This window comes from Mastacembelus armatus, chromosome 21, assembly GCF_900324485.2.
Source record: "Mastacembelus armatus chromosome 21, fMasArm1.2, whole genome shotgun sequence".
In the NCBI taxonomy this organism is placed as follows: Eukaryota; Metazoa; Chordata; class Actinopteri; order Synbranchiformes; family Mastacembelidae; genus Mastacembelus; species Mastacembelus armatus.
Window position 1 is genome coordinate 14,755,775 of NC_046653.1, and position 15,626 is coordinate 14,771,400.

Consider the following 15,626-nt stretch of genomic DNA (forward strand, 5'->3'; position numbering starts at 1 on the left):
TTGATATGAGGTTCAGCAAATGTAAATAAAAGCAGGGGAGTGCATGTGCGTCGAGGTGTTTCCCATTATCAGCAAACCAATTCTGAGGGGCTCTTCACAGGCCACTTTGCACGGAATACTTTCAAACACCTCCATGTGTCAAATATCCTCTTTCTACAGTTGCATTCTGTGTACCAGGACTGTCGCTTTGTTCCGGCTCTTTTGTATGTCTAATGACTTCCCTCCGCGGGTTGTTAGCACTTGACAGCGGGTCTCAAAACGAGGAACTTTCTTACAGTCGTGTATTCAAAGGAGCTCCATCTAGGTACATGATTGGCAATTTTTGTCATGATCCTCTCATTATTAACATAAAAATTGACACGAAAGACGCGGTACAAAATTATATGCACCTTCCAGCTGATTAGGGGTGTCCCTGCAGAGCAGATTCTGGCTGTTGGAGAAGCTATTGCTGCCAAAATCTCAGTCTATTAGGCCCTAGTGAAGAAAGATACGCTGCTGGGCACAAAAGCAGGACTCTCTACTATATAAATTTAGACAGCAGAATTAGCTCACGTTTGTGTCTTCAAACCAAAGGAGCCGAGATAGCCAAGCTGGATGACGTGTCACGCTGGATACTGGACATTTAAGCCACAGAAATATGGAATGTATCAGTTTCATTTCATGGTTTAATTTAGGGATTTATAGAAACAAATAGATTCCTCTGAAATGGCACAGTGATTGAGGCATGGGGATGGAATGGGCACACTGCATGGTCTGGTATTTTTTCCAAATATGTAAATTAATCCAGCACGGCCCATAAAAAATTGGTCTGCTGGCACAACAAGGGCATAATCCTTTAGAAAAGGTTTTTTTTGTGAGTTGGAAAATTGTCAGTGCTTAGATATTCATTTATTTTTATAAACTGTTTTGTTGAGTGGAATTCGACTTTTAGAAATTGTGTGTGTGTGTGTGTTTACAGTGCTGCCTAAAAACCCGAATGCTCTACCCAGGTGTGAAATTAAAAGTAGGTTTATCCCGTAAGAGCAAAATAGTAAACGGTGGTGTGTAGGCTGCGTGATGAGTTATCTGTTAAGTGAAGTTTCTTCTCGTTGGTCTGGCGACGGGACTGAGGTCTTGCTGAGAACAGCAGCAGAATACGGCAGAAATCCACTCTCGGATCTTTGCCCCGAAGCTGTGCAGGTAAAGTCAGCGCTGGAGCTCCTGGAGCCCAGCGCGCTGGCCGCCTGGCTGCTGTGGCAGCTGAGACACGAACAGGGCCCGGTGGCTGACGGGGCGCTGACCGCCGCCGCTGCCGCCGCGGCCGCAGCCGCAGCCGATGCCGCCGCCGAACTGTTCAGGCCTGCGGGTGACTGGTAGAGTCCCGGGTGCCTGAAGCTGCACAGCAGCTCTGGCCGCGAGTAGGGGTGGGAGAGGGCTCGGAAGGTATCGAGGGGGCGGATGGAAGTGGCGAAAGGTGACGAGGCGGCGCCGGTGGCTGCGGCGGCGGCTGCTGCTGCCGTGACACCGACGTGCGGGTAGTAATGTAGAGGCATGTGCGAGTGGAAAGGGTAAGGTAGACTTCCTGTAGCTGCCGCATGCGTCATCATGTAAGTGTAGAAGCTGGGGTCTGCTGGATGGGGCCAGGACATCGCCAAACGCTGCCTTTTATCCTTCATCCGCCTGTTCTGGAACCACACCTGCACACAGAGTCAAAACAAGGCCCATATTGAAGCTGCCATGTTGTTCCCAGGATCTAAATTTAGCCTCTGAAGAGTGTGGTTCAGCGTCTGCTCAGGGCGCACACTGATCCCTGCACTGTGATCACATATCTCTGCTAAACGTTCCCGCTATTGAACCTGAAAATAATCACTTGTCGCATGGTGCTGCAGTTTAAATAGGCTGATGTCCGTCAACTAGTTTAACTAACCTAAGAAACAAATAACACGCTGTGCATTAATTGCACACAACGGTGGAGTTGGTTAACGTCCAGAGAGGTGACCAAATAAATAAACATATAAAATAAAAGCGTTAAAAGTTAAAATAAAAATACAGGACAGTAATTCATCAACGGGCATGAAAATGATATAGCCTGGATCTTCAGCTACAGATGATTATAATTGATATTATTTTAATCTCAACATCACTGCTGTCTCTGCACAAACACACGGAATAATGAAGATTAATCCGTAGCCTACCTTTATTGTAGTTTCGGGCAGATTTAGCGCTGCGGCTAGTTCGCATCTTCTTGGTCTGGAAACGTAATTTTCCCTGTAAAACTCTTTTTCTAGTCTCCCGATCTGTTCTCTGGTGAAAGCAGTCCGGTACCTTCTCACTTGGTCGGTGTTTGAATTGTTTGATCCTCCGGTTGAGTTACCGTTCATACTCGGGAGCGAGTTGGAGCTTGTGTTTGAAGAGCCAGAATTACTGTCTGAAAAACCTGGAAAGGAAAACCCGGTTATTGATAGGCTATTGATAATACTGCAGGAATATACTAGTGTGGGGACCTGCCTATTGATAAGGACTATTGCAACTGTATATTACTTTAATATAATATGTCAGGCACATTCATCTAGTCAAATATTGTATTACTATATATATTCACATTTGATAATAGTAATATTAATAATGTGTGTGTTTATTTCTTCTTTGGGTGGACAGAGACTAGCCTGTAATAATGCAGATAATATCATCTTGTCGGTATTAACATTAAAATCTAAGCACACAAATAAAAAGATGGGTAATACGGGGTGAAATTAAATCTTACCTTTGTTTTCCTTGTGTTGGCTCGGGGAGCGATGCGCAGGGCATCCCACCTCCACATCACTGTTAATATCTGATTCTTGCGAAACTTCGGAGTAAAGGCTCATTTTCTTTCTGCTTTCTGACGAGGAAATTTCCGCCGAAGAGTTGTTCTCGCTGTTGTGGTGCGCACCGAAAAGACTGTCAATTTCAAATTTGCCTTTCGTCGGGATGTCCCCAAGATTTCCATGGAGAGAAGCCGAAGTTATTCTCGGGCTTAGCCGTCCGCTGTGCTGGGAGTTTTCCAGGGCCTCCAGCACTGAATTTCCAGGCGTGTCTGCGAGCCTCTTCCCTGCGACGGGACTGTGCAGACCTCTCTCCATCAATATCATCTCTTTTCTTATCCTCTCCATCATTAAGCGGTGGAAGACGAGGAAAAAAAAAAAAAAAAGAAAACACACACTCACTCACACTCTCTCTCACACACACACAAAACACTTGTCCAAGGGGCTGGAGCACCAATGACTTGTGTCGGAGCTAAATCCGCATTCAACTCAGCAACTGTCTCTAAATAACTGTCTAAAGCTTTTTATAAGCAAGACGCAAAAATGAAAGAATCTGAATGCAATCGACGAGCGCCTGCTCAAAGTGAGCCGCGCATCCTCCGCCACAGCAGCAAAATGTCATTCATCAAAAGTGGTGGCTGTTCGTTGTTAAAATGCTCGGCTGACGTTGCTCCAATGATCATTTATTGTAACAGGTTTATAAGCAAATAAATAGGAGAGGGCTGTCACTTGATGATGGAGGCGGCCTTCGGTCAGACGAATAATATCCAAGTGGAGAGGAAGAGAGGAGTGAGGAGCGAGGTGCTTGTCCCTGGGTTGATCTCTGAGTCTGTTTTAGATTGCTCTTGGGTTTGGCCTCTTGGGTGAAATTGACAGTCTGATTAATAAAATGAGCGGAGCAACATTTCCCTCTTCATTTAGGAATATTATTATGCTTTGATTCTCTATTGTTTGCCTTCTCTCTTTTCGCCCTCCCCCTCTCTAATCGTCCTTGTTTTATTTATTCCTCTTATTTCTTTTTCTTTTCTTTTTCTCTTTTTTTTAACCCATTTATGCGGTTTAATCGCTTGGCTGTGTGAAATGCGCAGAGATTAACGTATAAGTCTGTAATAAAAGATGAAACGTATTTTTTATTTGAAAACACATTGATTTATTCAGTGCAGTTTATTTGATTTTATTTTTTCTCTGGGTTTTGTTCCCTTCAGGTTTTTATTCGTCAAAGACACATTTTGATGTGGTGATCATGCGCAAACTGTTGGACTGCACATTTTCCCCACAGCAGCACAGAATTAACCTACTAATGCACATAAGCAGCCTTTTTGTATATTTTGAAGTAGTCTTCTTTTAAAAATAACTAGAAAATCACTCATCTTTAAATTTAATAATCAATTCTAGCTGATGGAGCTTTTAATGTAATTTTACTCCACTTATTTCTTTACATTTTGTTCATCTCGTTTGGCTTTAGGGTTGGATTTTAACGAACTACGCAGAATTAACAGCTCAGACTTGAATATTTTAAGCTTTTAACAGAATCCCTTCTTTTTTAAAAAAGATCCGTGTCTTCTTTCAGTTTCACTGCGTCAAACACAGCTGCATGATAATTTATTTCTACAAAATAAATGCTCCACGTATGCATTACATTACCTCTAACAGAGACTCGATGCATAAAGACATAACACCCATGCATGGACTCCTGATTTCTCGATATGAGATGACCGTTCAGGCGCCATCGGATAATCCTCTGTGCGTCCTCTGGCGCCTCCTGCAGGTTTTTGTAATAACTGCTGTCACTGGTATGAGGTGTTGAATGGAAAGTGTGCGCTGCAGTTTGCCATGATGTTCTGAATTGTCTGCTTTGAGCGACATTTCTTGGAGGAAGAAGTGGGTGAAAGAAATAGAAATTTTAATAAGCATCTGGAAAAATAAACGCTTTAGAAGAGCTGGAAGCTGCCGTAGAGTCACAAAGCCTCGTTTCCACACATATCTGTTTTTTATACTGTGTGCTGTTTTAAAAATTAACCCTCTGCCCTGCTCCTGTGTGATGGCACATACTGACATGGCCTAGAAAGGCTTCAGAACAGGACCTTTTAAAGCTTTCATTTTAATACGAGCTAAATGTAGACTAATATATTTCAGCCCTCCTTAGTCATTTGTTAAAAAATGTTTATGTAAGCTAATGTTTTGATCCAACTCAATAGAATCATGTTTTGCCTGATAAGCCCAATTAATGTAATTTTCTCTAAATGAAATGAAATTAAATGCAGCCATCACTTTGTTAGCAAACAATGTTTTCGTTATAGAAAAAAACAAAACGTTGTTCTGGAGTAAGACTGTGGTATTCGCTCTTTTCTCTACCAGCTCTGGGAATTTACATTTAATATAATTAGGTCATTTGCATACATGTGGTAATTATGCAACTGATGAATACAGTTGCATCTTAAGGGATAGTTTTATTCAGCCACTACTCATGAATTATATGGACTTGTGATATCTTCATGTGCTTGTCCACTAAGCGTACAATACAAGCATTCTTGTCTTTCTGTTTATTAGGTTTCTAAGGTTATAGGCTTTCTTACATAGTCACTTGTCAACTTTAGTTGATCTTAACACAGTCACTTGAATGTTAGTTCTAGCTGTGCTTGACTGACAGTTGAAAATACCTGCTTTGAAAGTGATCTGGTGCCATACAAAGAATATACCTTTGGGCTGATACTGAAGGCCCAGCCATCACATGCAAATTTGGTCTTTCTCTCTCCTCTGTGACATTTAGACTTGCACAAGAAGCCTTTGGTGTGGAAGACTTGAAGTGGCTCCCAAGCTGCTTTTTAGAGACCAGTTCATTGCACAGATGTATGTGTTACTTATGCTCCTGAGCTTCAGTGTGCAGCTGCAACGGCTGAAAAACACTGTCCCACTCTGAATGGACCTTTATCCAAACATGTGTTAGGACCATCTGAAGTCTGGAAATCCAAACCTGAAACTTGAAAATTCATACAGAATCAGCCTCAAGCGAACAGTAATACTGAATAGTCACATCATAGTTTTGGAGGATATTTTTAAATGACTTCTGTCTTCACTCAGGCCACAGATTTGGGCTGGAGAATGAAAAGGAAGGAACATTAGCCAAAGGTTTGTGGGTGTTTGTGATGTTTCTTTTTTTTGTACGAAATTGAATTTGATTATCTGTTTGATCTTTTTAACACCTGGGAAATCTAAAATAAATTGTAATGGAAGTTGTCAAATGCTCAGAAAGATTTACTGAATATCAAACAGTCAAACTGAATCAGAATAAAAATGAACAGTGAGGGACTTGATTATCTGTCACAGACGGTAAGGCCATGGTAATTTAGCATTATGAGAAAACTAGTCAGACTACAAATGAGGTGTGTTAATGAAGCCAGGATGGAAAACTAGAAATAAATGACCTATATTAGGTTTATTTCATTCGAGGAAAAACATTAAGCATGCATTTGTGTGTGTGAGACATGATCCACCAGTTTCTGAATCGGCTTCAAAATACCAGGCTAAAGTGGTTCACTGAATTACTCCAAGCAGAAAATCAGATTCTGTGCAGAGGAGGGAGCCTAGATGGAACTGAGGTGGGACAAAGGAGCAACAGCTACCATGGCTGACCTGGATTGGTTTAGACGTCTCAGTCAAGCAAATATGGTACAAAACACATCTCTTTAAATTTTAATGTTGCCGTTGTGGGAACATATTTCAAATTCACCAGTAACAAACACATTAGAAGATGAGATTGTATTTGATAAGTTTCCCCAGTCACTCCTCTTTTGTTGGACTCTAAATTCCTCTAGTGGCCATTGGAAGAACTGCCACTTCTGGCACTTCAGTGGCTTTAGCTGGTCCCATGACAGGTGGACTCTGGGAGGAAAAAAAAACCTCTACAAACAAATGACCTTCTTAACTCTTTGTTTGGAAGAAACCAATGGAAACAATTAATTGCGGTCTTTTATTTGTATGATATTCAATTTCAAGCATTGGTACTTGTCTGCACAGCAACTATGTAGTTTGTTGTCCAGTTGTGCTGCTGCTTTGTTCTCATGCACATTAAAGTGCATGTTATCTCTTGATTCCTTGATTTATTGATCACAGCAGTAAAGATAACACCACCCTCCTCAAAACTCCAATAGAGTTAAGTTATTCCTGAAAAATGAGATGTGTGTGGTCCTTTACAATTAACCTCTACATCAGTGAGACATAAACCTATATAGTGTGTACAACATGGACACATCATCTGTAGCCAGAGTGAAAAAACTGCATATTATCTGGAGCGAAACTAGAGGGTTCAGCTATTTGGTCTTTATTACTGCTCAAAGCTCTTATATCCTTGTAACTAAGAATCACTATATGCTTCTTTGTAGTCCATGCACATCTTGCAGGTGCCATTTTATCATTCAGTTGTGTGTGTGTGTGTGTGTGTGTGTGTGTGTGTGTGTGTGTGTGTGTGTGTGTGTGTGTGTGTGTGTGTGTGTGTGTGTGTGTGTGTGTGTGTGTGTGAGAACGTGACAAACCTGTGAATGTGTGTATCTTGTGTGTATTTCAATTACATAGACCAATTCACAGTAAAATCATAAATGATTAATCTCTAAGGTAAAGTATCCCATTATGAATATATGCAGTTCAGTAAAATAAGATTTACGCTATCGTTCTTATCTATAGGCATAAAGTTAATGCACAAGGCCTTCTTTCCTTAACCGACAGGGCCATCTAGTGGCCACTTCGTGTAAATGCAAACAACCGAACAGGGCAGGGCCCAGAGTTATTGCTCTGATTTATCATGTTTGAACACCAACCAGAGCCGAGCTGCATCAGATTATTGCGACTGATCTCAAATGCCCGGTTTGACTCCGGGCTTTTTCAGTGATTTTTGTTGGAATCACAGCTGAGCGGTTAAAGTGTAAGTGCTATAAGAGAACATTTGGTGAATACACTTCATGTCCAATTTAACCAGTGGTAAAATTTTGAGGTTAGAAGTTGAAGGGACATTAACGGATTCACTGTTTTTAAAGATGGTATGACCAAATCATTACATTTATAACAGTATGTGCCAAAATAAAGTTTTTCTAGTCACTAAAGCGTAAAAAAAATTCACCGATGGTTTATGCAGCTGAAATGTGTTCTTAATCTCAACAGTTACTTTTTCCTGATGTGTCATCACAAAAGTAACTGCAGATTCCCTGTAAAACCAATTGTTTTGACACAAAGTAATAAGGAAACCCTGCTCTGTATCATACGCCTTAGCCTATTAAATAATATATAAGGCCAGTAATAGGCCAGTGTAAGTATTTCGAAATGACTTAGTTGTTTTATAGTTTGGTGTCATACAGCAGATGATTTTGAATTTGACAGGAGAAATATTTTTTGATCTTTCTAGTGACCTGTGATCTAATTGAGCTGAGCTAATTACTAATTCCACTTTTGCTCAACTGCGCATCTGTTAGATCTTACACACAAAAATTGCTCCTACAGGTATTGGGCCGTATTAACGTAAACGAGGTGATCATGTTTTCAGTGTATGTGTATGAAAATTCCACTGTATTAAACATGATTAACTAAATAATGCGGGTTCGTGGAAACAGGGTAAGGCATGTTTCCTAAAAAACGACACATTTAAGCCATTTTTTAAAAGTTAGTGATTATTATATAATCTGCGCTAAAGATGAGTAGACCATCTTTTTTTTCTCCAAACTGAAGCTTCACATTCCAGGTTCAGCCGAGCTTTAATTTGAAAGATCACATTATTAATTCTCTCAGGTAAAATCTTATTTCTGTCTACACAACTGTTTTATTATTCTAATTGACAGTGTTTCGGTGCCATCGTTAAATAGTCACGTTTATTCAGCCAAAGAAGTGTGAGTGAATCAAAAAAGTAGAGCGATTCGCCACTGAAATTGAATAAAACTACACGAATTAGTGAACTTAGCCTCTAAACCCCATAAAGGACTGTTACCTTGTTAAGTAGATCTGCTTCAAATCCTGCAGGAATTTGAAATGAGTTTCCTATAGCGCCAAATGGACACGATTAGTCCGCAGAAAATAATTTGGTAGGTCTCCTAGTTGCCAAATAAGTATGTTTCTTGATGCAACCTGTCCATACTTCACAGTAACTAAGAGGATAGAAGTCTCTTGCGTCCACACTTGGACTTCCTCTGACTCAAAACACTGTTGGGATTTCGTCGCTCGGGAAGATTCAGGGCAGCGTTTCTCAGCCCAGAGAACTTGAACGAGGGAAGCAGCAAGTTTATTACCAAGGACAATAGACGGCGGATAGCTTCCTTCAAAGGGTCTGGAAAACAGCCAGACTGGAGCTCCTCAATTTGGCTCCTGGCGCCCTAAACATGAAGGCCGCTGAGCAGTAAATGACAGTAAAGCTCAACCCTGAAACGCTTTCTGATTTTTTTTTTAATTTTTTTTATTTTTTTAATTGTGGGAGCCTGTCTGCTTTGGGACATAAGGCTGCAGACCATTAGTTGCGTAACTTTCAGCTTTGCATGTCCCAAAAATAAACTTTTTTTTTTTTTTTTTTTTTTTTTAAGACAAAAGAAAAATAAACGACTCGCGTTTGGCCCACGGAGCCCTGCGCAGTTTCTGATTGAGACATTTTGTAGCAGAGACAAATTAAAATGACCTGCACTGTGCTAAGAATTTGGCAGCATATCAGAACATTTCATTAAATACAAATGTTTACTTCCTTTTCAGTTTTGTCCACTATTTTTTATTTTTGATGCGATAATACTCATTTCAAGTTAATTCATGCCGCTAATCTTTCATTTTAAATGTTTTATATCTTCGTACTATAAAAACTCATTGCCAGTGGCCTAAAGTAACTATTTAGTACATTAGCGCAGGTATTTAAGTACAGTTTTGAGGGATCTGGTGTTTCCATTTTTCATACTTTAACTGCACAATATTTATTTTCTAACCTCACTAGTTACTTTTTGGATTCAGAAACAAAAGAAACTCTGTTGATCCTCAGTAGAAAAGCATAGCAGCAGTATGTGAAGTAAAATCCTAGAATATATGGTTTTTAACATCAGCTCCACCTTCACCAACTGCAGCACTAAATGCATGAAGACAATAATACGTCAATAAACATGATCCAGTAATATAAAACACATTAATGTGAGTTGTGCTATTGAGTACTTTGACTTTTGGTACTTCAAATAGGCTGTATTTGGCTGCCAATACTACTAGTACTTTCACTTAAGGAAAATATTTAATGAATTTGTACTTGTAACAGAGCAGTATTACACTGTGGTATTTCTAATTTTTTTACTAAAGTAAAGAATGTCACTACTTCAATCACTGCTCATTACACAAACGTTTATATGGCCTAATATGTAAAACGCTGCTTACTAAACACACTGGCAGACCCAAATGATTAAAGCTTCTTAAAAACTGTTAGAACATTTACTAGATAATATATAATATTTAATATTGTCCGTTTTTGCTAACATAAGCTCCAAGCATTGGATTTTCTCTGTATTCTGGTAAAGAGATTGAAATGCTCCTTCTCTCTTACACGTGTTTTTGCCAGCTACTTTGTTGGTTTCCTGAAGCTTAAAAACACTCGGAACAGTAATTTGCACTAAAACCACTTGTGATTTCCAACAAAAATATATTCCTGTAATGTTTTGACTTACCTTCGACGCTGAGGCTGCAACTGCTTTACATTATCATGGGCCCTCATGCTGCTGTAACACTTTTTTATTTTTTTTATTTTAATAAGCAGATAAATCTCCATCGCTCCACTGATGATTGAAATTGATGATGTTTAATTTCAGAATTTAACTACTGACAAACAATGAAAAGAGCAAGAACAGCATGGCAGCAGGGAGACCATATATGAACTTGTACTGCCCCCTATTGGACTACAACTATAACAACTCTGTTTGCTGTTTTTACAGTGATTTTCAAAAACGTGTCTGGTTTAAACACCAAAACGTGTCACATTTAAATCTCACTGCAATTTTTTTTAGGGTGGTGGGTTTTATGTCAAACGTCCTCATGACTTCTATCACGTCATAAGAAATCCTGTCCATTAAAACTTGTTTTAGTTACAGAATTGCGTCAATGTCTGTGCAGGTTTTAGTGAAACCTTTTGATTAAAAACAGTCAGACCCTGAAAACGCTGTTCCCACTGAAGCCTCTGCCGAAAAATCACAACTAGCCCAGGTCTTCAGTTTCCCAAACACAGACACACACACACACACACACACACACACACACAGATATCACGTCTTACTTTCTCCTAGTGTGTGGTTAATTTCAGGGGGATATTAAATTGCAGAAAAAATAAACACTCGAGTTTTCACGTAAATATCCCGTATGCCAACAACAACCTCTGAGTTTGCTGTGAATAGGCTATAAGATGCAGGCTTTGAATAAATGTATCCTAAGATTATCGGAATGTTATGATTCATTAGAAAACTTAACCAGACTTAACCAGTTTACTAGATACATACATATATATGCATGCATGCAGGAGAGGTGTGTGTACCTTATGTTTCCCTGCTTGCTCAGTGTTGGTGAAATGCACTTGGACTTGGATTACTAAATTTGTAGAAGTAGTTTTAATATGTGACATGAATATTTAACTGTATAAAAGTAAAATTATTTAGCAAGGGGGAGGTTTTTGTTTTCTTATTCATGGGTTTTATTTAACATTTGACTAGAAAATGAAATCGCGGAATAAGAGGCGCGCCATGTTAGCAGCATTTTCGCAGAGATCAAGTTTGTATTGGTCCTTTTTTTTCACTCCTGAAAATAATAAAAGTTCTATTTTTATAGATACTACCAACATAAAACAACACGAGCAGCTTAGGTTTATTTTAGATATGACCATAATATAACAAAATTAGGAGCCTGCAGGTGGTAATCGCAGGGCGTAAAACAGTGATAGCAGAATTATCCAGGACTGCCTATAGTTTTCAATTTATTCAGAGGAGACACAAGGCAAGGCTTTGAGTCAGGGTTAAAGTCAGTGTGAGTTTGAGATGCAGAAATTACTTCATTAGATGCTGTTTTCATTCCAAGAGCTTCGTGACAGACAGGAATAAAAGAAAAGAGTGAGAGCGCACAAGACAGCAACACCTCCGGGGCTATGATGTGCTTCAGCTAATGTAATATGACACAATCCAAAGGGCCTCCAATGAGTGCTATCTGTTTGAGGTTAGCAATGTTAAACTGCTCAGTTTAGCTTGTGGGGAAAGGGGATGTTTGACTGTCATGACTATTATCATCCGGATCTCCATCTCTGCCTACAGCCTGCGTCTTTTAGGAAAAAAGTGTTGTGATCGTCTTTTTCTGTCTCTGCATGAAAACAAGTTGAATATTATATTACAAAAGTACACATCCTATATAATTATTATAATTGTGTGTGTGTGTGTGTATGTGTGTGGTTGCGGTTGCCTTCATTATGTCCTGTGGTGCATTCATACAGGTCAGACATGTTTGTTCTTTATGTCCCAAAACACAATCCGTCTTCGTGTGCGTTCAATTAAGAGCTCGTGACCCTGGTATTGACATGATCCAGATATTCTTCAAATGTTCAGATTTTTGATATATAAAAAGGACTAAACAGCTCCTTAGAATTTAACCTCACCCCCACCCCATACCAAAATATATCCTCATGGAGCATTTTGCTATGCAGTATTGGGAACAAGGGTGGGGCGGAACAACATATTTTGCATATCACGTGACGCCGTATTAACAAATCAACAATTACCTACCCTTTATTCTTCAGGAGTTGCTAAAAGGCGTGCAAGAAGCGTTTCAGGAAAGCTCCATGGAAATGTGTGAGCGGAATCCTTTAAATCCCGGTTATGTTGGTTCTCTATTGAATTTTGCTCCCCCTGACTCGCTGTATTTCTCCAACCTGCGGGGTAATGGAGCCCACATACCCGGGCTGCATCAGATCCCTTACAATAGGAGAGAAGTGTGCACGCTTCCGTGGACTTCCTCAAGTTCGTGCACGCCTGGATCAGCCGCACCGCCACCACAGAGCCGCGCCTTTGGAGGCTACTGTCCACCGTTTCTGTCCAATTCGGTGTCTATAAATACCAACTCCCCCACCGGCCACGTCAAGGCGCCTTTGGAGGAGCCGGTTCGATGCTTCCAGGACGCAAACCACAAGACAGAGGAGCCTGCCAGACAAGATGCAGTTTACACCGGGGAGCACGGAAATGCCAGTGATCGGGGCTTCTCAGACCTGGACAGCCGGTCTCATGGTTCTGCGGCCCAGATTGACGCAGATGCGGCTGGTCGGCTAAATGTGAACGGCACCAAGCAGGAACACAATCCCCTCCAGCCGCCGTCCAATAACACTTGCTCCAGGACTGCTTTTTCTGAAGGTGAAGTAACTTAAGTTATTTCATTGTTTTAACTATATCCAACATAATTTCGTTGAAAAACGCCACATAGCACATCTGAATAGATACGATCTCACGTCATTATAGCACTCACCGACTACCACTGTCAGATATTGGTAAATACAGATTATACTAAGACCTTATATACTGTGTGTGATGCCTTTAACGAGTTCATATGATTGTCTGACTACTTAGTGGTCAGTTTCCATCTCCTATAGCATTATTTATTTGAATATTTCTGTATCCTTCGGGGCAATAGACTGTAGCCTCATTCTCCTGTTTGTGCAGTTGGCCTGCCTTCTTATAGTCACCGTATTATTAAACCATATTTTTATAAGGTATGGGGAACACTGTGAGGAGTGCAAGTGGGAGCAGTTATTTCACTATATATTACTGGTGCTGCAGTAGGTGTTAACCTAAAGTATAAAACCTGTTTGTACCTCTGCTCCTTCCAGGTGCCCTGTGGTGCTCGTCCCAGGTGAAAACCCGAAAGAAGAGAAAGCCTTACTCGAAGCCACAGCTGGCTGAACTTGAGAATGAATTTATGGTGAATGAATTCATCAACAGACAGAAACGAAAAGAGCTGTCAGACAGACTGGACCTGAGCGACCAACAAGTGAAAATATGGTTTCAGAACCGGAGGATGAAGAAAAAACGACTGATGATGCGCGAACAGGCTTTCCCCGCTTACTGATGACCTTTGGACTTGATCATGACCAGCAGCGCACAGAATAAACTGTGTTGTACTATGAATGTTGCAGCACATCACGACCCCTTGGGTTTGTGGCATTGACTTGTATTTATAAATTAGTGTAAAAAAAAAAGGTTTATATTCCTGTCTTACAATATCCTGCAGTTTTATGAAGACACCTGTTCACTTAAATCAACAGAAATAATATAAAAAAAAAATACACTGCAGATTAAGATGCAACAGATTTTACCACGTTGCTCCTCTTCTCCAAATGCGCAATAGGCCCCGTGTTCCGATGGATAAAAACACACCTCTGTCTAATTATCTTCCACCACGAATTAAACAGGAATGTGGTTCTTTATATTTGTGTGTATTTTGTAAGATGGCCCGTGCATGTATAGCTACAATAGGCTATAGGACTCATGTGGAAGCGAACCGTCAAGTTCATGTTTACGGAGGAATAAAAACAAAAGATAAAATTGCAAAATATATTAGAAATGCATGCTCTTTTCTAACTGCTGTTATTCAATTAAATGCCTGATTTCCCCTCAATTTATTGTAAGTCTGCTTTTAAATAATCGTTAGATTTTTTTATTCATTTCCCCCCCCCCCCCAAATGGCCGCATCCACATTCAAAGTCGTTCTGAAAAGCTTTGTGCCATATTAGTGCAGTTTACTTCAAATACCTGTAGAACAAGCGGGTTTGTGGATGTGAAAAAGCCTGATGCTGCTGGTTAAAGCAGCGTTGCAACTGCATTGAAGGAAACATGTAATTTTTTTTAAAATTTATTTATTTTTCCCATAATTGTCAGACCTTGTTGTGTGTTGCTCCAAACAAACGTCATTGTGCAGTCACAAATACGATAATTGCATTGGAAGAATTCTTGCTTTTGAAAATGTGTCCTTTATAGCAAAATATATAGTCGATTAGTGCATTTTTAACAAAGGATTGGACTTGTGTGAAAAACCATTCCAGAAAGCATGCTATTCGTAAACATTTGAATGTGAATTGGAGCAGCCATCTTTTTACGCACGGACCACAGGTTTTGTGAAGTGGATGCTATCTTAATATTAATACATTTATAAATAAAGTACATTTTTAAATTACCTGTAGCCAACTTATTCTGCATCATTTCATATTTTCTTTCAGGATGTTGAATAGCGAGTTTGACCTTTAGGCTTCATAGGTTAATCCACGACCTGAATGGTCGTCAGACTCTCAATAGCTGATGTTATACATTATACCTAAATACTATATATTTAGATTGAAGTCTGTGGGGAAAAATACAATAATCTACACCCTTCCCACCACAGTTTACTAAGGATTTCGAAAGAGAAATAAGGCAAATTTATTTAGGATTTACTTATTTGCGCATGTAGTGGCGGGAGGCGAGTGTGTTTACCTTTCCTCAGAGATGAGCTGAATATTTCTGACTTTCTTCAGCTGACTATGTGGAAGGAAAACATTTGTTTGCCTTGTTGGCACAGACGCTTGAGTCCTCCTCACAGTAAATACACAACCCAGCAGCAGCTCACACCCACAAGCAAAAACCTCCACACGCCAGTCTGAGGTTTCTGTGGCAAAATGGAGCTAATGCGTAACTCAGTTACACCACATGGATTTTGAAAACGTTTCAAATACACAGGTCCCTCCATCAGTATTATGTGAATTTTTTGTGTGTGTGTGCGTGTGTGGTGTGTGTGTGCCTGTGGTGGCTATGAGCGTTTTATTTCTAATTGCCAAAAACACTTTGGAAACTG

General features: G+C 40.0%; 2 protein-coding genes across 2 annotated transcripts; one reads left to right on the plus strand and one right to left on the minus strand.

Moving 5' to 3' along the window:
- Positions 1 to 1,061: 1,061 nt before the first annotated feature.
- Positions 1,062 to 3,134, minus strand: evx2 (even-skipped homeobox 2). Its single transcript, XM_026296018.1, has 3 exons — positions 2,744 to 3,134; positions 2,175 to 2,416; positions 1,062 to 1,676 (listed from the first exon to the last, which is right to left on the minus strand). Exons 1-3 carry the CDS (start codon positions 3,132 to 3,134, stop codon positions 1,062 to 1,064), a joined length of 1,248 nt encoding a protein of 415 aa, XP_026151803.1.
- A 9,422-nt stretch (positions 3,135 to 12,556) lies between these two features.
- hoxd12a (homeobox D12a) lies at positions 12,557 to 14,972 on the plus strand. Its single transcript, XM_026295767.1, has 2 exons — positions 12,557 to 13,156; positions 13,630 to 14,972. The coding sequence occupies exons 1-2, from the start codon at positions 12,592 to 12,594 to the stop codon at positions 13,866 to 13,868; spliced, it is 804 nt and encodes a 267-aa protein (XP_026151552.1). The 5' UTR covers positions 12,557 to 12,591; the 3' UTR covers positions 13,869 to 14,972.
- The last annotated feature ends 654 nt before the right edge of the window (positions 14,973 to 15,626 follow it).